At 42.9% G+C, this 24,520-nt stretch overlaps 1 protein-coding gene across 1 annotated transcript in view; it reads right to left on the minus strand.

Annotated features, from left to right (window-relative positions):
• The window catches only part of SLC6A11 (solute carrier family 6 member 11), a 139,287-nt gene that overhangs the window by 21,101 nt on the left and 93,666 nt on the right, over positions 1-24,520 (minus strand). Inside the window, exons 8-9 of the mRNA XM_048487871.1 lie at positions 7,756-7,859; positions 2,945-3,069 (exon numbers count right to left, since the gene is read on the minus strand). Of these exons, the coding sequence (XP_048343828.1) occupies positions 2,945-3,069; positions 7,756-7,859 (229 nt within the window). The remainder of the gene's footprint in view (positions 1-2,944; positions 3,070-7,755; positions 7,860-24,520) is intronic.

Raw genomic sequence — 24,520 nt, forward strand, 5'->3', positions numbered from 1 at the left:
AGTTGAAGACAACAAGAAAAAGGGAAGAGCCAACATGACATGAATTGACTCTGTAAGGCATGGCCCTCAGTAAAGCTATTAAAGATAGGGCATTTTGGAGGACAGTGATTCACAGGGCTGCTACCAGTTGGAAGCAATTTGTCAGCAATTAACACACGCACATACTGTTCAAAGTTTATTGACTGCTTCTTTTGCTTTCCCCCTGCTTCTTCTTGTGCTTTTTCTGTGCCTCTGAATTCTTGTGTCTGAAGCAATCTCTGTGGTTACACAGGCTTTTTGCAAATTCTGTTGAAATTTTTCCCATTAAGATTTTTAAATTGTTTTTTCTATCTAGAATAATAAATATAACAACAAACTCCATATAACATTACCATCCACCTCCTCTCCCTTTCACCTCACACAGCCCATCAACAAGAAAAGAAAGAGCTGCACACACTCAGGCAGCTAAGGTAGAAATTTAAAAACAGGGAGAGTGAGAATGGGAGGGATGAGAGGTAGTAATTCAGATCCAGCTAAGCAAGGAATGGAAAAAGTGAACACCACTGCTCAAAAAAACAACAACACAGTGCAGTCCTGGGGGAAGGGGGGAAACAGCTGAGGAGGAAGTGTGACTCTGGTACCAGTGTAACTGCCCCCTAAGCCAGCATAAGAGCCATTTATGCCAATAAAGAGGCATTTACATTGGTGCAGGAGAGCTATGCAAAAAAGCAATGCCTGGGCACTGGGGCAGCTGCAGTAGTTTCCTGTGCATTTTGAGGCTGGGAATGCCTCATTTGCTGGAACACACATATGCCAGCAAAATCAATGGCACAGACCATTGTGCTATAAAGGTCACTTGCACGAGGAAAAGGGCAGTTTTGGCTTGCTATCCACAGAACAGCAAGCCTCTTCAGAGATGGAGTAGCTCCACAGTCCCTGACTTTCTCCCCTTAGTATTGCACTGCACCAAAATTTTGCCAGATAGAAGTGAAGATCTTCAGAGATTCTTGTCTATCACATAGCAATTCTCTCCTTCATACAGAGATCTAATGTTCCATTCACCTAATCATTCACAGCGAGAGGAATACAAGATTTCCAGAGTTGTAACATAATTTGTTTGGCAACCATACCTGCCCTTTGAATCCACAACACTTGATGTAAAAGCATGCTGGAGCAACTGATCAGACCTCCCTTTTACCAGTTGTGCCAAACCCCACTCTTTGTCCCCCCAACTCAACTGAGGAAGGGGGAACTGGAATGGCCTTTGCAGTAGATAGCAAATACATTGCCCAGTGGCCAGGGGTGTAGCTGCCATGGGGACATGTGGGGACAAATGTCCTGGGTGCCCACCATTTGATCACGTGGGGGGGAGGCGCAGAAAAAATTGGGTTCATTTGTATTTGTTTTGTATTTTTAGTGTTTTTTACATTTTCAGCCAGCAGGGGCTGCAGTTTTTAGGCTAGCAGCACCAAAATTTCAGACTATCCTCAGGAGAAACTTTTAATAATACCAACCAGGTTTGGTGAAGTTTGGTTCAGGAGGTCCAAAGTTATGGCCCCCCCAAAGGGCATGCCCAACCCCATTGTTTCCAATGGGAGCTAATAGTAGATGGGGCTACCCTTTTGAGGGTTCATAACTTTAAACCCCTTGAACCAAACTCCACTAAACCTTGGTGGTATCATCAGAATAGTCTCCTGCTGATACTACCCAGGTTTGGTGAAGATTGGTTCAGGGGGTCCAAAGTTATGGACCCACAAATTGGGTGCCTTATCCCCCATCCAATGGGAGCTGATAGTAGATGGGGCTACCCTTTTGAAGGTCTATAGCTTTGGACCCCCTGAACCAAACTTCACCAAATCTGGGTGGTATCATCAGGAGAGTCTCCTGGAGATAGCCTGAAATTTTGGTGCTGCTAGCTTAAACGTTGCTCCCCTGACAGGCATCCTCATATTTTACCCAGATCCTCCCTTTAAATCCACCCCCTTTGGATGGGATTTAAAGGGAGAATCTGAGCATCCTAGATTAAACAACATTGAAAATGATGGTGTTTGGGGGGACCTTTTTCCACCCTGAAAAAGGTCATTTTTAATGTTGTTTAAACTAGGGAGCCCAGATTCTCCTTTTAAGGTTGATTTAAAAGGAGAATCTGGGCTGTCTAGTCTGAACAACATTGACAGTGATACTGTTTTGGAGTGGATCCCCCCCCCTAAAAAGCATCATTTTCAATGTTGTTTAATCTAGAGAGCCCAGATTCTCCCTTTAAGGTGGATTTAAAAAGAGAATCTGGGCTCCCTAGTTTAAACAACATTGAAAGTGATGCTGTTTCTAGGTGGAGTCCCCCCCCCAAACAGCATCACTTTCAATGTTGTTTAAACTAGGGAGGCCTGGGTGTGTTCAGATTGGTGAGTTGGATCATGTTCTATAGTGTGATGGTGATTTTGAGATGCCCTGGTGCAAAAAAAATCATTCTTTAGTTGTGGCGGCCCCCCCTGGGGAAACTCAGATTTTGCCCCAGGCTCCATTTTCCCTAGCTACGCCTCTGCCAGTGGCATTACACCATTTTCCACAGCAATGGGATGCTGTATTGCCTTTCCCCAAAATTCAGTTTCATTTCCCCATTAATAACATTTTTGTTTCCCAGTGTGATTGCTCTCATATCAGATTCATAATCATGTCACAAAAAAGAAGAAAACATTGTGTTAAATGGAGTATCAGAGAGAGAGAACACAACAACTACAAACAGCTACAAAAGGTGGGACAGCATTTCTGGGATTTGGAGGGCATTTCTATATTCGAAAATTCCATTCAACCATAGGGATAATTCACTTAGATTCCAAAAAGTTCTTCAAAAATTAAAGGAACAAGGAAATCTAAAACCCTGGGATTTTTATTTTTGAAGGAGCTGACTCAAAAGAAAACTTCCAAAAGAAAATGAGTAGTAAATGAGTATGTGTTTGGAACATACCTGATTCAGCAACTTCTGCTATTGGCACACCCTGTTCATAAGCCATAAAGCCAAGGACAGAAAAAATAGCAAAACCAGCCACAAAGCTTGTGCCGCTGTTTAAACAACAGAGCATAATACAGTCCCTGTGGAATAAGAAAAAAAATATTTTATACCTGTGCAGGATTATTTCATGTATAATATTAATATATCTAGCTCATAACATGGCTCCATGCATGGATATTTAAATGTAGATACTGGGAGCATGGACAGACAAGAAGATGTTTCTGCAAATCTAAGAAAAGTCCCAGATTTGCAGAAAAATTTAAACCTGTATTTTTAAGAAACAGATGGCCTCATAGAGTATTGCTAGGTTACCATAACAGCACAGAAGTCTGAGTTTCTGCAGGAAAAGGTCAGAGGTACATGTGTTAGGGCCCTTTCTTGGGCAGATTTGGTCTTTTATAAAGGACTCACACCTGCCTTCTACTGTCAGAAACCAAGGCTTGAAACCTGGCAATCCTGTTGTGGTTGCCTAGTGTTTCTCCTATTCTGCTCTCCTTCCCAATTTTAACCCTTCATGTCTTTCTATCTGTTCCAAATTCTTTTGCTTTTGATCTTCTGTTCTTAATCACTCTGCCCTAAAGCCAGCTGATCAGTCCCCATTGTATCTCACACCCAGCTCAGTACTTGTTCCCTTTTTAATCCTGAAAGTATCCCATTTATCCCATGCATCTTCCGGACCTGTCTTTGGGAAACCTCTCAACTATCTCCTTTCTCTGGGTTGAGTTGATCTGGGTTAGCCACATGGGAGAAATGTAATTTGGAATAAGTTAGCATTGGGCATTGTAATTAATACAAAAGTAATGCAGTAACATTAAGCTGTGATATTATTGTAATTGATGCCTGTATTGCACTGTTGTCTCAAATTTTCTGTATCTTTGATTCAGCAATCAAATTAAATACTGGTTGTGTCCAGGTTGGTAAAATGAGTGCCTAGATTGCTAGGCATAAAGTGTAGCCTTCTGGCAAAGGCAATGACAAATCACCTTGTGTTACATAGTCTACAGTAATGTGATATCACCCCATCCATCAGTAATGATCTGATCCTTGCTTTACCCTTTAAAATGATTTTTCTTTCCATCTTTGTCTTGCAAAGTTTATTAAAAACTGCACAGCAAAAACAATAGGATTCTTATTAAAAAGGATGTTACATTGGTCATACCTCAACTGGTGGAAGGACTCATGTAGGGAGAAGTGAATTGGGCCTGGATATAAATTGATAATAAAAAATATCTTGTGGGCTCCAGTTCCAAAGCAAAACAGGATAAGAATACTATATTCCAGTCAATACTATAAACCAGGGGTAGGGAACCTGCGGCTCTCCAGATGTTCAGGAACTACAATTCCCATCAGCCCCTACCAGCATGCTGACAGAGGCTGATGGGAATTGTAGTTCCTGAACATCTGGAGAGCCGCAGGTTCCCTACCCCTGTTATAAACCATGCTCTCTGTTTGAACTCTCTTGCATCTGCCCCCACTTCGATGTGGTGTGAAGACCTTGTTCCAACAGCCCATGCTAATGGAAGTGATTTTTTAATTACACCTGCATTTCTTCTGTACCCAGGCTCCTATGCACTACCTTCCTAAGCTGCTTAGCAATGCAGTGTTTCTTTTGGAGGTATATGTTAAATGACCCTTCATGTTGACAGTTCTTTTATAAGTTTCATGCATACAGTGTGTTCTTGTTTCAAGCACCTAATTACCCACAGTCACTTAACAAGCTAATTACTTAATTTCAATTATATTCCACATTTCTCACTAAGATTCAAGGTGATTTGCCCAATTTAAAACAATGTTTAAAAAGTACAAAACAAATGACCGTGAATGCAATTTGACTACAAAACTTGAGTCACTCCACTAAATAGTGTAATATATAAAATATAACAGTATAAGGCTTAGAAATAAAGCAAATAGAGCTGAGCTGCAAAATTGCATTAAAACAGTACAATATATACAAGGAACAAAGCAACAAATTTTGCCTTAATTTCAAACATAATGTCGGTGAATGTGATAATGTCTATACTGAAAAAAAGATTTCACCTAGTGAAATGACAGAGACCGCCTGAGTCCTCTAAGTTCTACTATAGCCCCATCCAAGCTGCCAGTGGCTGGCCATGGCACTGCAGCCATGCTGCCATGCTGCTCCCCTAGAGGCTTCCTGGTTGTGTGTGGAGGTTTGCAAAGTGAAAAAAAATCCCCATCGCCTAGTAACCCCCATAGGGCTCAACAGACTCACACCACTTTTTAGTGGCTTAAGCCTAAAGTACTGGCCACCAGCCTGAGGTGGTAAATGGCCAAGAGGAAGCTGACTAACATCAGCTTCTCCCCTGACCAAAACCCAGCTACGCCAGGAGCGCTGGGATGCTGGCACCATGTCCTGTGCATCCCAGTGTTAGGGAGGGCCACAGCAGGTGCATGCCAGTGGATTTGCCCCTCCACTGGGGCAAGTGCCCTGGGAGGGTAAATCTACTGGTGCAGCTACATGCGACTCCTGCAGGCGAATCCCCTCCCTTTGGATAGTGCCACAAGTCTGTCTGACTGGAAATGAGTCACTTCCATTTGAAGAAGACTGTAAATTCAAATTTCTGGGCAGTTTATAAGAATGCATAAACCAACTAAAAACATTCTGGTCTGGGTAATAGTATTTTCATAATTTTATTTATTTATTTATTTTATTGTTTCGGCTTTTATACCGCCCCATCCCCAAGGGGCTCTGGGCGGTGATGCAAGATGCATATATGTATTTTTATGTTATTAAAAGGAAAAATGTGTTGTATCATTTTCTCTTGTTGTTTGAATTTCTGTTATATCTCAACAAATCCCTTTGGATATCCCTCCTTCAAAACCTTCTTGTACACAAAACTTACAAAGAGATGAACAACTCCCTTTAATGCTTAAAAAGTACGGACAACCAATTGCATGAACATGTAAAGGTGCTGTCAGTTGGTGGGAAGGTCAGGACTAAGCAAAATGATTTGCAGTCAGATGCACTGGGCAGATAGGAAATTACGAATAACTGGCCTATTCAATCTATATGCTGAACACATAAGAATGGCTGGATTAGATGTAGATGGTTAAAAGGAAAATTTGGCAAAAGCACATTAACAATTTGAGATTTCCGGATGATACTACATTACTGGTGAAAAACAGTAAAGACAAAAAAAACTACGGATGAAGGTTAAAGGAGAAATTGCCAAAGCAGGATTACAATGTAACATCAAGAAGATAAAAGTAATGGCTAATGAGAAATTACCTAATTTTAAAGTTAACAATGAAGAAACTCAAATCGTTAAAGATTGTCTATTCCTTGGCTCAACCATAAACCAAAAAGGGAAACTGCAATCAAGAAATCAGAAGGAGATTGAGACTGGGAAGGGATGGAAGCGAAAAAGCTTCCCTGCTGCCATGAAAGGATTCATACTGTGGTATGTCCCATTGTTATATTTTCCAGACAGAAAGCTGTCTGGAAAAAAATCTTAGCAATCTCAAGGCTGCAAAATAGGCATCAAGCTATAATTTATAAGTTACGTTATACATACAAGATTTTACAGTTTGTTCAATATTGTTATCCGGTTTAATTACAAACATCAAAATTGATAATCTAGCTTAGAGTACTATGGTCTGCTTTATAAAGGGCTGCCCATGAGAAGTGTGTAGAAACTTCAATTGGTCCAGAACGCTGCAGCCAGGCTGTTGACTTCAGTGGGTCACAGGGACCATATCACTCTAGTAAAATTTAATAAATCTGCAATGATGTACCATATCATTGATACAGCATCTAAACTAAAGCTGTTTTTTCATGAGCAGTTTGAGACCATTTTATCCCAGAATCAATTGTTGAGATTGTTTACTTCATTCTGAAAAAGTAGTAACCTTAAGTACAAAGCTTGTTTAGAACAGTGAATACAAGAGGCAAGTAATGTAATGTATACTGTCAGTTATAGAACTAAAGATGGAAAGCATTAACATTTACACTAGAGGGAGCCTATAGTCTGCTTTCAAACAGCTTTTGAGCTTGAAACAATGTTCACAAAATGGGTTTTGGCACTGCTGAATTATTCACTTCTTGTATCCAAAAATTCAGTTCTCTAAAAAGGGAGAGAGCGAGATGCATTTTTGTGCGAATTAGTGGGAAATGCAGCATTTATTACTATTTTTCATCTCTGTGTTAGTTTCAATGTATTTATATACCCTGTGGTAACAGCTATTACAAGCTGGTTCAGTTGCAGTTGATATGTAACATTAAATGCTTGAGTGCAAATCAAGAAGATGATTAATGGAAAGCTGGTGGAACAGGAGTATAAAAGACGGGAGATTCCAAGTCAGGCTCTGAAATAAAGCCTTAGATAAGCCAGGCTTGGGGGAGATGGTACCATAGAAATATAACATCTGAATGAGGTAATTAAAAAAAAAGAACAGCTCAAACAATGAGAGAAGATGCAAAATTTCATCTGAAGGGCTGCTTCATACATTATTTATAAGCTATGAAGTATGCATCTTATAGAAATACATGGCACTTTACCTGTATGTTCCTGCATGTTTATTATATGCCAGAAACACTTTCTGTCATTGTATGTTAACATACAATTTGCCACAAATAAATTTTAAAACAATCCAAATCACATAAGGCCTTAATCCTCTGAATGTGTTTGTGAGAACTAATATGTGTGAATGAGCATCTATGTGTTTATATGTATTTCCATTAAAATTAATATGGACATCCAAATTATGCATGTTGATCTGCTGAACAGAAGAAAATTGTACATTACCTGTAGCAGTTATTATTATAGTTGTTGTAGCTGCCTAGGGCTGTTAAACATCCTAGACAGATGGCATAAGAGAAAAATATCTGTGTTCCAGCATCCACCCAGACCTACAGACAAAAAATATTACAATAATTAAGCCAAAGTAGCGACAAGATTTACTTTTGAAAACCACATGAGGAACATCTGTAGACAATTCATAAACCTCTGCAAGAGACTTCTGTAGTCAAATTTTCCAGCTATACCTACCAGTAAGTTACAAGATACTTTAAAGTTTATATCTGTCAAAAAAACCCTGATTTTTCTTGATTAAATCATTGTTATTACTATTTAGTAGTGTTAATAATTTCTCAGTCCAAGATATCTATTTTGAATGTCAGTGCTTTTGTGGGTACATTAATTTCTCATTGAGAATCGTACCCATTTACAGAATTTTCTGCATTAGCTTTGCTACCATGTTCAGGTGGCCATGATAGTATTTACAGCACAAGCTTAACAATTCTCGACATGGCTAAGAGCACCTATAAACACAAATACAATGTTAGAACTATAACAGCATAAAACAAACAACACAAACTAATTCAGAGATAACTTTAAAACCAAGTCACAGCTTTACATAGAAGAGACTGAATCCACTGTCAGAGGTGGTGTGGGGTTACACTAGCAGATTTACCCTACCCAGGGCACTTGCCCTGGTGAAGAGGCAGATCCACTGGTGGGTGACCACCATTACCCTTCATGGTTGTGAACAGGGTGCAGAGCACCATGCCAGCATACTTGAGCTCCCACCACTGGCATAGTGGCGCTGGTTCAGATGTATGGCTAAGGGAGGAGCTGAAACTACCTGGGTGTTGCCTCTAGTAAGTCAGTGCCTTTTTGGTGGCGTAAGTCCATTAAGTTCAATGCTGGAGACCAGTTCGGAAAGAAGAAGTCCATTCAGCCTGATGGAGGCTTTCCAGATACGGAGAGGCTTTTTTGTGTTCTTTGCCTGCCCACACCATTGGAAAGCCACCTTGGGAACAGCAGGGCAGAGTGGCCACATTCAGCACCTGGCTCTTTGGATGGGGATGCCCAACTAACAATAGCATACATCTTATCTAATAGTGTAAAACACTTATCAGCATCTCTTTCAACAAAAATGTTCTGAACTCTGAGGATGACTGCAACTCTCACTTGGTGACCGAAAAATCCATTAAATAAATGACACCAAGGATCAGTGAATAAAAAGTGCAATGTAAGAGCTATCTCCAGGATCAAGGAACCATGGATCTAGTTCTGTGAATCCCAAGTCAGAAACCCTTTTAAGTTGCTGGCAAATCATGTTTGAAACCATATTTCAAATCATATTTGTAACTTTCTAACTCCATCAGAGTCAGCAGACTTTTTCTGCAAACCTGTGGTCTCTGCTGAAAAAAGGGAGCTATAAATAAAGTTAGTAAATAAACAAAAACACTGAAAAGCACTATTGAAACTCAAATTATTTCTTTAGTGGAATTGTTAGTCTCGAAAGAGCTCCGGAATGATTCTATGCAAATAAATTTAACCTTTTCCGAAATAATCCAAGCCTTTCATTATGATGTGTACATACAATCACCCATTCAATATGCCATGTCATTGGAAGTGAAAATGAAACAGCAAAATAAAGCAAAACAAAATATGAGCACATTGTGTATAAAAAGCGCAGCATTTTGTTTCTAAGGTTTTACTACCCATGAATTTTTAACAACACAGTTTCTCTCAGCAGAGGCATCCTTAGGAGAGAAAACAGAACTTAAATAGTTAGACATAAAATGGTTGAATGAAGCTCCCCCCTCTTTTTTAATGGAAGTGATTCTTAAAAAGATTAAAAGTAGGTTAGGGGAACAATAAAACAGCTATGTTTCTAGTGTCTACCTGACAACAGCTTTTGTAGTAGTGAATAATTACATGAAAATCACTTCCTTTCCACCTCTCTTTGGGACTTCTGTTGGTTGCTAGGCAGTCCCTCTTCTACCTTCTGCTAATGTTACTTACAGAAGCCAATGAATACAGCATATTCATTATGAGAAAGAAGAACCGAGGGAGAGAAGGACCTAAATACTCAACATTTTTTGTTTATTCACTGCTGCCTTCAGAAGCAAACACTATAGAACAGAATACTTTGCACATATTTAAATGCTAATTTGTCCAGGAATGACTAGTGGCAGCCTACCTCTTTTTAGAATGAAGCAAAATCTATCTTAGGAGACACAGTTGTGTCATTTTTTGTGGTACTAACCACAAAGACTGCCAGATCTAGAATATCTAATAAAAATCAGTTATTTTCTGTCTGAAATTGCAAAGTGTCTTGGCCCAGGTTCTAAACTCATGTCAAATAAATGTTACCACACTGATTAGCCTAGAAAAGTAACAACACAACACAAAGTAACAACACAAATTAGTCTTGAACTTAAAACTAAGAAAATCGTCTCCAATGGTTAAACTAAGGGTCCCCAATTTTTTTGAGCCCATGGGCATGCACCTTTGAATTTATGATAGAATGGCTGCTGCAGAAAGAGGAACCAGATACAAAATGATTGCCCCAGATTACCTTCAGCCACACAGGGAAGACCCTTGTGCTGTGGTGGCAGCTGTGTAATCAGTGGCATAGCTGCAGGAAATGCCACCTGGAGGCAAGTACAGATGGTGTGCCCCTGTCTTCCCAGTTGAGGCTGGCTGGCAGGTGACAGCCCCATAATTATGCAACAACTTCTCCAGAGATGTGCACCTGTCTCCCTAATTGTTGATCTTCAGGAGGCAACTGAAGAAAATTTTATTTATGATTACATTTTGGTTTGACTTTTATTATGAGCAGTCAAATACAGTCAGTCCCTCCCCAAGCTATGCCCCTAGACTGGCCCAGCTGTGCCAGTAGCCATGCAGGGATGCTGCTGTAGCATCCTGCATTGCGTTCCTGTGCCTGGGAGTGGAGGTAGCAACTGAATGCCACTTGGATTGCTCTTCTTCCAAGGTAAGTGCCCCAGGCAGGGAGCATCTGTCAGCATGGTCACCCTATTGCTCCCAAGAGTGGATTCGCACCCCCGTGGGACTGTGGCTGTCCTAGTTGGAGTTTTTAAACTGTGACTTTGATGGGTTTTATAATTGTTGTTTTATTGTGTTTTTAGAATGTTTTATTTATATTGTAAGCTGCTTTGAGTTCCACAAGGGAGAAAGTTGGTTAATCTATGGTTTAAACAAATACATAAAGGAAAGGTGATTTCTGCTGATCTCCCATTTTTATTTAAGATCATATGCCACATTTGTTCTCTTCATACAGATTTTTGATAAATGCAAGAGTTGGCAATTGGCAAGAAAGAAAGGTCAACTATATTTATGATTTTCAGGAATAATCCAGGTGACTTTAGATTTTAACTTATTAAGAAATGAAACTATAAAAAAGTAGTTGAAGAGAAAGCTAACAAGAGATTCAAAGAGATTTTCTGAGGTCACTGCTAGAGAATAGAAATTCTCAGAGAGAGGACAGTAGGAGTGATATGTGCTTGTATAGAAGAATACTCGATGAACATCAGTTACAGTTCAGTGCAACCATGTTTTTTTATCACTGTGTCTTCTGTGAAGTCCCTCATGGGAGAGGGGTGAGCTATCTTACTTGAGAAGGCAGATGTGACACTCTTAACAAAATAGGCTGCCTACAGCAGAATTGCTCCTGAAGTCCACATCAAGAATGCCCAGACTGAGTACAAACAGAGGCACAACTCAGTGGCCAAGTTGATCCACCGGAATTTATGCAGGAATTACAACATTAGGACAGCTAAAAACTGATGAGAACATTGTCCAGAGAAAGTAACAGAAAATGAGAAGGTCAAGATCTTTTGGGACTTTTGAATCCGAATGGACAAAGTGTTTGCACATAATACACCAGACGTCAAAGTGATCACAGAAAAGAAAGTGACCATCATTGACACAGCAGTACCTGGTGACAGCAGGGTCATTGAAAAAGAACATGAGAAGGTCACTAAATACCATGATTTGAAAATCAAGATGCAGCGACTATGGCACAAAGTAAAAATAATCCAACCCTTTAATCATCTTGTTTGTCCTCATTTGTACTTTTTCCAGCTGTTCTCTTTCCAGTGAAATTGTACAAATTAGATTCATTCAAATTGACTTGGATGCATCTGAACAGAGTACTGAAGGATCAGCTTCTTGCTCACCATAAGTGAGGAAGGCATTAGCAGAACCAGCAGTTGAGTGAGTATAACTACTTAGGCCAGTGGTGGCGAACCTTCGGCACTCCAGATGTTATGGACTACAATTCCCATCAGCCCCTGCTGTCATGGCCAATTGGCCATGCTGGCAGGGGCTGTTGGGAATTGTAGTCCATAACATCTGGAGTGCCAAAGGTTCGCCACCACAGACTTAGGCCCTTTCTGCACGGGTCAATAAAAGTGGGGGAAGTATGGATTACATGAACCCGCCCTTGCCCCAGCCCCTTTGCACAGCTGGCTGTCCTATGGACAGCCAGCACATTGGCTGGGACAAGTGCCTTTGTTTTCTTTTTCTTTGTTGTGTTCTTGTTTCCCTCTCTGTCTGTGAAGTGCAGCTTTGCAGGCAGGCAGAACTGACACGCCCCCCGCCCCCGGCCATGATTCAGCCTGTTTCCCATGCATGGTTCCGCAGATGAGAACCAGGGAAAGGGTTTTTGAGAATCGCGTTATGTGTGATTCTCATGTTTTAATGTGGCTCACAGCTGCAGCTGTTTGCTTGGCCACAGCTGTCAGGCATGTTAAAATGAAAGAATTGCACATTTAACTCACCCTGTGGCCAATAGCATGAGTTAGACCCGTGTTTGGGGCGGGAACCGTGCGAAATTCCCACCCAACATGGGGTTTTTCCCATGGTTGTCCCAGGTTTATTGGTCCATGCGGACAGGACCTTAGATGTGAATGGCTTTTTTATTTCAGTATTTTTTTGGTTCAGGTTTAATAGTCCCATAAATTTTTGACAAAGCTGAAAAAAGCTGCATCCCCTTAACAGCTTTTTTTGGGGAGGGGGTTTGAAAAAGTCGGAGTCTATTAAACCTGAACTAGAAAAATTACAGCTGACTCCGAACTCCACATGGAATTCAACTCTGAACCTGCTGCCCCCCAGTTCCATGTGGAGTTGCAAGTAGTGGTCAGCACCACATCCTAAGCAACCTAAATCTGCTTATATATTCAGCATGATTTGGGATTCACTTTTCAGATCTCTTTACATTGCCAGCTTTTTAATGTGTAAACCAACCCCCCCGCCCCCCCCCCCGGTGACAAAAATAAGGTATTTTTAAGGAGTTTTTTCCCCATTTGGCTTTTGCTGAAAGCACACACCTAGTTTCCATGTAACTTATGGTAATGTTAATTTCCACTGAAATCTCTGGTTCATTTCTCCCTGCATATACTTGTACAACCTCATGGGAATGTCTACATTTATGAAAGAGATGTATTTTGGAGCTTGTTGCAAGACTATTACTGGCACACACTGTCCACAGTGGAAACTAATAGAAACAGAAGATGAATTGCCCTGATTTGGGATAAATTTGTACAATTAGCATTCTTACACTACCTCATGACTTTGGAGTACTAGCCACTACTATGAATGCACAAATCTGCTTAGCCACAGTGCTTTAGTCAATGAGTCAAGTTTTGAACAAAACACTGAGATGATCTGGCCAGAGGACTTGGTTTGCAAGAAAAATAGGAATTGAATCACGGTATGTTGGTGATCTCATTTACTTTACATATTTCAGCATCCCCTCTTACAAGTGTCTAAAGCATGGTTTAGGAAACATCTCCACAAGTGACTGACTCCAGAAAACTGGTTTGTAATCGTGTTCATACAAGAAAGGGCCCCTTTTTGTTAGAATTACACATCCACTTGCATAACAAAGAAAAGACCAAGATTAAATAAGAGTAGTCAACATTGAGATTCCTGTACATTCCAGAAACACCCTTCCTAGAAAGTATAGCAACAATGGCCTTGGGAGACTGAATATTCTCATATTACACTAACAGTATAGGAAAAAATAGCTCTGCAAAAATACTTGCTAACATGAGAAGGAACCCAAAGCTGACATACTATATTTGATGTTACCATTTGATCAATTGAGTCAAGTTTTAGAAGGATTTCTCAAAATTGGGTGGCTGAAAAAATACTGTAGAAAAGGGTGTCACTGTAGACAGTTCAGATGGAGAACAGACATCTGCTGACTATGCTGTAGCTGTGAACAATTCAGCATTACAAACTGTTTGGAAAGCAACTGAAAAAACCTCGTAGTATAATAACTGCTGATAAAAGTTTTCACAGTTTGCTAAGGCTCACCATCATTCTTTTACATCCTATTGCTGTCAAATATAGTAAGCGAAATTCTTTCTGCCTCCATTTTCTTTTCCTTTTTTCTTCCCCAGATGCCTGGCACATGCTGGTAAATTTAATTCTCAAGATGCCTACCATCCTATTTTGGCAACCAAGGTCCCTGGGAGAAAAGATGTGGAGAGATAGTGGAAGAAGGAATGGATGATGTTCTAGGCAGTCGTTCCACCACCTGCAGCCAGGGAGCACAGGAACTGGGAAATCTGAACCCCAGGGTTCCCAAACATATTGATCTGTCTGAGCCTAATTCCCAATCCTTTGATGTAATCCAAATTTCTGATGTGTTAATATTCAAAAGTCTGTGAGTACTTTAGTTCACTCCATGACACAAAGCAGAAGTATCTATGGATAAGAACCATACTAGCTGGGTCACAATCAAGCATGCAAGAAGTGTAAATAATGCACTAAAACATTATGAATTGTGCATGCAAGCTCTAAACAAGCAGTTTTGAACGGTAGGAAGCTGGAGTGATTTTGGCTGACAAAGAGCTGGGTGGGAAGTTTTCTAATTAGAGAAGAGGATGTGAGTGGAAGAGGATATATATTAGAGTGGTTTAAGACAGAAGAGGAGAGTATGGATTTTGTAAAAAGATCATCATAGGAAAAGTTACATAGGTAGGGTTCTGTAAAGTGAAATAGCGAGTAAAGGAAGATATTACTGGAAGATTTTATAGGTTTGGGGAGTTTCAAGGAAGTGCAAAGATTGGAGGATATGCCACAGAGCCCAAGCACATGAAGACCTTCTTGCACTTACAGGCGATTATTTTTTTCTCTATTCCTTCCTAATGGAAGATTCACTTGAGATCACCAAAACAATCTGAACCATTCCTTTGGGAACAGGTTAAGAATAGTTTAGCTACAGTTACTGATCTACTCTGACAGGCAACTGACCTTAGTGTGAATGTTTCTAACAGCCAGATGAAATTTTAAAGAAACAACTGCAAGCATAGCACAACTATACTCATATATTAGAGAGTTTCAAGTACCTTCATGGTAAATAGTCTGTGAAAGCTGTCAGCCACGGGGCACAAATACAACTGTACAAATAAGTATATACCCACAAAATGTACTAATGTGTGTGCTCTATTGCCTTTTACCAGGTATTTTCAAATGTAATCTTAGAGATATTTTATTTTTAAAATAATAAAATATTGCTCCCATTTTGCAAGACAAAATATAGAGAAGCAAAACAGTGCAAAATTGAAGTAGCATCAGACAGAGAAGAGAAGAGAAACTAAGGAGAAAACTAACGGATAAAAGGAAGGAAATCAATGGGAAAACCCAATTGAAGAAACCATTTAATATAAAATATTATTAGGTCTCCTCAGTTCCCCAAGAAATAAAAAAAACTCGGTAGAGTTTCCTATAGTTTGGCATCCTTTGAAAGAGAACTAGATACTTTTCTACAAATATGCTACTACAGAAACATGGAGGCTGAGGCACTGCTATAAAGCAGCATATTTGCTGTCAGATCTTATACCCACAGAGGATGAAAGAGATATACTGCGCTCTGACCTGAGCATATTTCATCTTCAGCCAACACTCTCTCCTTCTTTCTCTAAAATTAAAACTTAAGGCTTTTTTTCTTAATGTGCACACACATTTGTCCCTCCCTTTGCTTGGAAAAAACACCCATTCTAGGCACTGGTAGACCATCTCTTATTAATCTGTTCTTGAAGAAAAACATCGTGGTAATTCTGGTAAATTAGTCTACCACTAATGGTTAGTTAACAAGCAATTACTTATACCAAGACCAATGTTAAAATAGTTTACAACTCTTTCTACACAGGAGAGCAATTGGGCAGTTTAATAAGAAATCAAAACCATATAAGATTATTTATTTTATTGGATTTATATCTCGTGCTATCAATTGCTAGGTACTGAAAAATTACCAAATCATTTCCCCATTACCAAATCATGTTCTTCTTTTGCATGAAGAAACAATTTCCCCAGGGTCAGCGGTGGGATTCAAACAATTTTACAACCGGTTCTGGTCATGGGATTCAAATAATTTAACAACTGGTTGTTTACAAGCATCGTTTTAACAACTGGTTCTGCCAACGTGGTGCAAACCTGCTGAATCCCACCACTGCCCACAACTACTGTGAACTTAAATGCTAAAATTAATCACTGCATAATCACATTATGTCAAGAAATGGCTTTAAAAACAAATGGGGTAAACAATCTAAGATTGAGGACTTCTTTGCATTTAAAGCCAACAACTACAAGGTAGCTGATTTTATAATGCCTGTTTCAAATTGGGTTTTCTCCCTTGACTTCTGATCATTTATCTCAGAGTGGTGAGAATAACGATGAAACTTCCTCTAATTTTAATCCATCTTGTAGCATTACTTACACTTTTATTGCCACCTGTAACAAGCACAAACCAATGCATCCTAGTGGGGGCATTGAAGAAGCTAATAAAAACATGTACTCTGAGCATGCAAGGGGAGGGAAGTGAGGGAGGGGAGGGAGTAAGGGTGGCATGCAAGGGAGAGGAGGGAGGGGGACCAGCATCTGGACATGGCCCACCTATCCTAGCGGAGGGAGAGGGAGGGGAGGGGGAGAGGTGGCATGCAAGAGAGGGGAGGGAGGAGGCCCGGCATCTGGACATGGCCCGCCCACCCTAGCGGAGAGTCTTCCTGTAAGAAGACTCAAGGAGACTCCCTTCCTCGCCCCACAACAAACATCTTGTGAGGTAGGTGGGACTGAGAAAGTTCCAAAGAACTGTGACTAGCCCAAGGTCACCCAACAAGCATCATGTGGAGGAGAGGGGAAACAAATCCAGTTCACCAGATAAGAATCTGCCACTCATGTGGAGGAGTGGGGAATAAAACCCGTTCTCCAGATTAAAGTCCACCATGCTCAACTGCTACAGCATGCTGAGTCTCCTAGACTATGGGGAGAATGATGCTGTACACCCCTCTGAAGAGAAAAGAGAAGCATCAGTATGTAAACAATGCATGTATAAAAACTGCACCAGTCCGGTATGTGAATATGTCATGGAACCATCTCATACTGGTTTGTCAACACATGTTGTGACTAACCCTACAAAATCTCAGGCAGAACAGTCTTTATTTTTATAAATAACTGAAAACACTGGACCTGTCAAAACTCTTGAAAAGAACACACACAAAACCCCTGTGCAACATGATGACAATTCTTCCAACTACTGTTGAAGCATAAAATTTGTAGAATTATGGGATGTAATCCACACTTGGTTAACTGCCTTTTAATCTTCACAGATTCTTGCCAGGGATCTTGCAGGCCCTGGAAAGCTCTATGGGTCAGATGGGCTGGGAGTGGCTTCTTGCTCACCCCTGTGATTGTGCTGGGTATGTATTTTTCATAGCAGAAATGGCAGAATAGAACCACCCCCAGATGAAGGAACAGGGGGAAGAAGCCATGGAATCCATCTCCCCAGAGGAGGATACTGTGGGAATACAGCAGGCAGCACACTCACTGCTTCTTGTGTACTTTTTCCATTGAATTTGTCCATATGATAGCAGGGAGGCAATCAAGACAGGGGAAGTGTAGAAACTCCAGGTTCTTCCCAACCAGGAACTGGTAACCTTATCTAAAGTTATCAGAGAGGTTCCCAGATTTTGAAGTGGGCATGATTTGGATAATAGCAGGAAAATGCTCATCAAGGGACTGGAAGCCCTGGAGAAGGTCAAAAAGCAGTGGGAAGATGGTGAGGTTTTTCCAAATGATCTCCAGTTAATCAAATCCTGCCTGAAAGTTTTTGTTGATATGGCTGAAGGCCACCAGAAAATCTCCAGCTACTCATCCGCAAAGTCCTTTTGCCAGTTGCTGACCTTATCTACAGACATGTTCTTTAATGCTTCCAGCACGGGTCCAGTTGGTCGCCATGTTTTCCATAGGCCTACCTACTAACTAGTGCGGTCACTAAAGTACCTGATGGACCACGAGAGCAGCTTCTTGCTGCTTCCTTTGCTATGAAAGCAACCAAGGCTTCATCATGGCTTAGGGAACTGGATGAAGAAGCTGGTGCTGGAGAAGAAGACAGAATTTCTGGAGAAGTGGCTTGGAGTTGGCGGTAGAGAGGTGCCAGTTCTGCCAGTGGAGATGCATGAACTATAGTCTGAAGGTGCTTTAGCCTGGAGGAGTAAGCAAAATGCAAGTCCATGTAGCCATGGATAAATGGCTCAAGGTTATTAAAGTGGACTCTTGACGCCATGGATCTATCTCTTTTCATTATAACATAGCTACTTCAAGCAAAATGCACCTGTGGTAGAGTGGAAAAATATACCGAGAGATTGGGGATTGCAGGATCTCTGTGTGTAAGATGTCATAGACTGGATATGTATGTTTGCATCCCGCCACTTCTAGTGATAAAATTGACCTTGGCATTTAGTATATTTAAAATTTTGCATACTTTCTTGTCAATTGGTTGAAGCAAAAGAAAACAGAAATCCAGTGGCAACCTTGAAGACCAAATTACCAATATTTATTCAAGCTATTAGTATTATGTGTCAGAGGGGGGAAAATGGATCCCATGGTATGAAACAAGTAAGAATTTTGGTGTATTTGTGGCAAACAAGCCAGTGTAGCTCCACTCTCATTACGGTAGAACCCTGCGTGACATGTCCCAGTGCAAAGAAGTGTTGAAACATTCTTAATATCAAAGCCACCCTCCTTCTTCCCTAATACTCGAAGTTGATGGTTGAGCGCCTATTAGTTACAAAGCCAATTGAGGCCATCCCTCAGGTGCTCATTACAGGTAGAGCATTCGCTTTGTAATGGCAGAAGGTCCCGGTTCCACCTCTAGCATCTTCAGATTAAAAGAATCCTGTAATTCAGGCTGTTGTGGGTTTCTTGGGCTATGTGGCTGCATGGTCTGCGCACCCATATCTTTTTCCTGTGGTGAGACCATTGTGATGGATGATGGGGAGGGGTTTATTTCCATGACCTTTAGCAGCAGAAGACCTCTGGGTTCTTGTGACATCATAGTGCCAGCTTTGACAAAGGAGGCCTTGTTACCATGGGGAACACTGCTAACTTCCAGAGGAGTGGCAAGCCCAGGGCACCTTTCAGACTAGCAGCAACAGGAGGAGGTGGGGAAGAGGAGAGGGCATCCACAAAATGGTCCTTGGGTATGATCTCTCCAGTCTGGCAGGGTCAATGGGGAGTGGTAGCCAATTGGTCAGAACAGGAAATGAGGGTGATATGGGCCCAAATCCTTGCCATTTAGAGCTTCAAAACCGTGCCGGTGAGGACTGAAGATGAAGGTCTGGACAAGAGGCCCAAGGATGTTGTGGAGGAAGTGAAGATCACTTTAGTAACTGATTAATGAATAATTAATGTATTTTGGTGTATTGCCTACAGGGTTTGTTGTGTGCTCTTCCTTCCAGAGAGCAACCAAGGGTCCTTGGGAGGAGAACCCGATGGGCTGAAGTCGAACTGCCCCTGAGTTCTCAGAAAGGCTCTTAAGTCTTGAATGTCCCTCTGTTTCTCCACCAGGCAGCAAGCACATGGGTCAAAGCAGACAGTAGAGGAGGCGAGTGGAAGAACAGAAGAGAGTGACCCTGTGGATGGGAGAAGATCAGGAAGGCAAGTTCTCCTGCGGATTTTATTTATTTATTTATTTGTGGGTTTTATATACCGCCTTACCCCTAGAGGGCTCTGGGTGATGCACAACATAGTTTCCTCTTACAACACATACAAACAACCCCATTAAGATTAAAACACAATGGTAAAATTAACAAAGATTGCATCACGCAATAAACCCCAATTAAAATCCTCCCAAAGAGGGGGGAAGCAGAACAAAAAAGTGGGTCCCATATATGGCAAAGGGAACTCCAAGCAAGAGGAATAAATGGGGCACTTCAATCAGCGGCTGGACACTCCAAAGGCCCGGTGGAACAACTCAGTCTTACAGGCCCTGCGGAATTCACCAAGATCCCACAGAACCCGGACAGCTGGAGGGAGAGTGTTCCACCAGGCAGGGGCCGGGCTGAAAAGGCCCTGGCCCAAGTGAAGGCCAGCCGCATCATTGAGGGGCTGGGAACCACCAGCAAATTGGCCTCTGCTGAGCGCAGAGGCCAAGTAGGGACATATGGGGTAATGCAGTCCCGAAGGTACGAGGGTCCCAGGCCACGTAAGGCCTTAAAGGTCAACACCCACACCTTGAAGATGATTCAGACCTCAACTGGGAACCAATGCAGCGCAACACAGGTTGGATATGATCGTGAAAGGTGCCCCCCGTGAGCAAGCGAGCCGCCGCATGCTGGACCAGCTTTAACTTCCGGATCAAACACAAGGGAAGGCCCGCGTAGAGCGAGTTACAATAGTCTAACCTGGAGGTGATCATTGCATGGATCACAGTGGCTAGATCTACGTGGGAGAGGGAGGGAGCCAGCCGCCGGGCCTGACGAAGATGGAAGAACACAACCTGGGTTATATGGGCCACCTGGGTCTCCATTGAGAGAGATGAATCCAGGTGGACCCCAGGCTGTGAACGGAGGAGGTCGGCGCCAATGAGACCCCCTCTCACACCAGCGGATGGAAATTCCCAACCTCCCCACGCGTCGCTTCAAAGCGGATTCTCCGCTGATGGATTCAGTTTTAACTCACTGCTTTGTTGCAAATCCCAACCAGCAACTGCCTCCAAACAATGCTGTAGAGCCGCAGGGGCAGCGACAGCTCCCCCCTCCATCAACAGAATGAGCTGAGTGTCATCAGCGTACTGATGACAGATCAGCCCGAAGCTCCGTACCAACTGAGCAAGGGGTCGCATATAGATGTTAAATAACAGCAGGGATAATAATGCCCCCTGAGGCACTCCACAGTAAAGCGGGCACTTCTGGGAGGCTTGATCCCCGCACCACACTTGCTGACTCTGGTTCCGGAGAAACGAGACAATCCACTGAAGGACAGTGCCCCGCACCCCGGAAGCAGCCAGTCGGTGGGCCAAAAGGTTGTGGTCGACCACATCAAATGCTGCAGTCAAATCTAACAATACCAGCAGCACTGATCCGCCTCGGTCAAGCTGCATACGGAGCGTATCTGTGACTGCGACGAGAACCGTCTCCGTCCCATGCCCAGCACGGAAGCCGGACTGGGAGGGATCGAAAGTTGATGTGTCATCCAGGAAACCCTGAAGCTGCTCCAACACCACTCTCTCAACTACCTTCCCCAGAAATGAAAGATTTGAAACGGGGTGGCAATTGGCCAGATCTCCTGACTCCAACGATGGTCTTTTTAAAAGTGGGCAGCCACTGCCTCCTTCAACCCACCTGGAAAGTCTCCTTGCTCAAGAGAGCCATTGATGATGTTTAACAGGTGGGGTCGTAATTCCTCCCGGCAAGTTTTAACAAGCCAGGAGGGGCACAGATCCAGAGGACAAAAAGTAGATCTAACAGCAGCCAAGGCCCTGTCAACTGCGGCTTCGAAGAGCAGGGAAAACCGGGCCAAACAAGGGCCTGAAGACAGTAAGGGGATCTCCAGTTCACTAATTGTAGACAAGGTGGCAGAAAGGTCCTGGCGAAGCGACGTGACTTTATCTGCAAAAAAGCTCATAAATGCCTCACAGCTAATAGCCAATTGAGGATGCAGGCAGACTTGTAATGTAGGCAGCTGGTAACTCATGACCTGAAGCCTGAATGGATGGACGGACGGACAGACGGACGGGGGTGTTCCATTGCTGCGAAGCTTTGCTTCCAGCGTGGATCACTGGCGTGGATGGATGATGGATGAATGGTGGATGGATGGATGGAAGTGTTCCATTGCTGCGAAGCTTTGCTTTCAGCATGGATGGATAATGAATGAATGGTGGATGGATGGGGGTGTTCCATTGCTGCGAAGCTTTGCTTCCAGCGTGGATCACTGGCGTGGATGGATGATGAATGAATGGTGGATCAATGGGGGTGTTCCATTGCTGGGAAGCTCTGCTTCCAGCGTGGATCACTGGCATGTATGGACGATGGATGAATGGTGGATCACTGGCATGGATGACGATGGATGGATGGACGGACGGACGGACGGACGGACGGACGGACGCACGGACGGGGGTGTTCCATTGCTGTGAAGCTTTGCTTTCAGTGTGGATCACTGGCGTGGATGGACAATGAATGAATGGTGGATGGATGGATGGATGGGGGTGTTCCATTGTGAGAAGCTTTGCTTCCAGTGTGGATCACTGGCGTGGATGGACGATGAATGAATGGTGGATGGATGGGGGTGTTCCATTGTTTGGAAGCTCTGCTTCAAGCGTGGATCACTGGCATGTATGGATGATGGATGAATGGTGGATGGATGGATGGGAATGTTCCATTGCTTCGAAGCTTTGCTTCGAAGTGATGCACATAGGGGCAAAAAATCCAAACTTCACATACAGGCTACAGGGGTCAGTGCTATCAGTCACAGACCAGGAAAGGGATTTGGGCGTCTTAGTTGATAGTTCCATGGGAATGTCAACTCAATGCATGGCAGCTGTGAAAAAGGCAAACTCTATGCTGTGGGACCCCATTAGGAAAAGGAATTGGAGAATAAAATGTGCAAAGATTGTCATGCCCTTTATATAAAGCAGTGGTGCTAACCGCGACTTTTGGAGTATCAGGTCCAGTTCTGTCACGATCTCAAAAAAAAGGATATTGAGGAGATAGAAAAAGTGCAGAGAAGGGCAACAAGGATGATTGAGGGACTGGAGCACCTTCCCTATGAGGAGAGGGGCTGCAGCCGCTTGGGGACCTCTTTAGTTTGGAGAGGAGGCAGCTGAGGGGGGATATGATTGAAGTCTACAAAATTATGCATGGGGTAGAAAATGTTGACAGAGAGAAATTTTTCTCTCTTTCTCACAATACTAGAACCAGGGGGCATTCATTGAAAGTGCTGGGGGGAAGAATTAGGACTAATAAAAGGAAACACTCTTCACGCAACGTGTGATTGGTGTTTGGAATATGCCAGCTACAGGAGGTGGTGGATGGGCTAGCCATTCGATAGCTTCTTTAAAAGGGCTTGACAGATTTATGGAGGAGAAGTCGATTTATGAAGGCCACTCAATCTTTGATCCTCTTTGATCTGAGATTGTGTAAAATGTCTTTAACAGACCAGGGTGATCGGAGCAACAGCCACAGAAGGCCACGCTTCCACATCCTACATGTGAGCTCCCAAAGGCACCTGGTGGGCCACTGCGAGTAGCAGAGAGATGGACTAGATGGACTTTGGTCTGATCCAGCTGGCTTGTTCTTATGTTCTTATGTTCTTATGGATGATAAATGAATGGTGGACGGATGGGGGTGTTCCATTGCTGCGAAGCTTTGCTTCCAGTGTGGATCACTGGCGTGGATGGACGATGGACGGACGGACGGACGGACGGACGGACGGATGGCGGTGTTCCATTGCTGCGAAGCTTTGGTTCCAGCGTGGATCACTGGCATGTATGGACGATGGATGAATTGTGGATGGATGGGGGTGTTCCATTGCTGAGAAGCTTTGCTTCCAGTGTAGATCACTGGCGTGGATGGATGATGGATGAATGGTGGATGGATGGATGGGGGTGTTCCATTGCTGAGAAGCTTTGCTTCCAGTGTGGATCACTGGCGTGGATGGATGATGAATGAATGGTGGATGGATGGGGGTGTTCCATTGTTTGGAAGCTCTGCTTCCAGCGTGGATCACTGGCATGTATGGACGATGGATGAATGGTGGATGGATGGATGGGAGTGTTCCATTGCTTCGAAGCTTTGCTTTCAGCGTGGATCACTGGCATGTATGGACGATGGATGAATTGTGGATGGATGGGGGTGTTCCATTGCTGAGAAGCTTTGCTTCCAGTGTGGATCATTGGCGTGGATGGACGATGGATGAATGGTGGCTGGATGGATGGATGGGGGTGTTCCATTGCTGAGAAGCTTTGCTTCCAGTGTGGATCACTGGCGTGGATGGATGATGGATGAATGGTGGATGGATGGATGGATGGATGGGGGTGTTCCATTGCTGCGAAGCTTTCCTTCCAGCATGGATCACTGGCATGTATGGATGATGGATGAATTGTGGATGGATGGTGGTGTTCCATTGCTGAGAAGCTTTGCTTCCAGCGTGGATCACTGGCGTGGATGGACGATGGATGAATGGTGGATGGATGGATGGGGGTGTTCCATTGCTGCAAAGCTTTGCTTCCAGCGTGGAGCACTGGCGTGGATGGACGATGGATGAGTGATGATGGATGAATGAGAACTGGTGGATGCAAGCAGATATGTGGATGTTAGCTAATTGAAGGAGGTGGAAGTGACTGAGTGATGCCGGTGGAAGCGAGTGTAGGAGCCGGTCTGCTTACACTGTTGTCACCTTGCAGGGATGTGTGAAGCTGATCTTTTGGAGAAGCCAGGCCATTAATATGAGCAAGAGTACAACAGTGCTG

Source organism: Sphaerodactylus townsendi, linkage group LG03 (assembly GCF_021028975.2).
Source record: "Sphaerodactylus townsendi isolate TG3544 linkage group LG03, MPM_Stown_v2.3, whole genome shotgun sequence".
Taxonomy (NCBI): domain Eukaryota; kingdom Metazoa; phylum Chordata; class Lepidosauria; order Squamata; family Sphaerodactylidae; genus Sphaerodactylus; species Sphaerodactylus townsendi.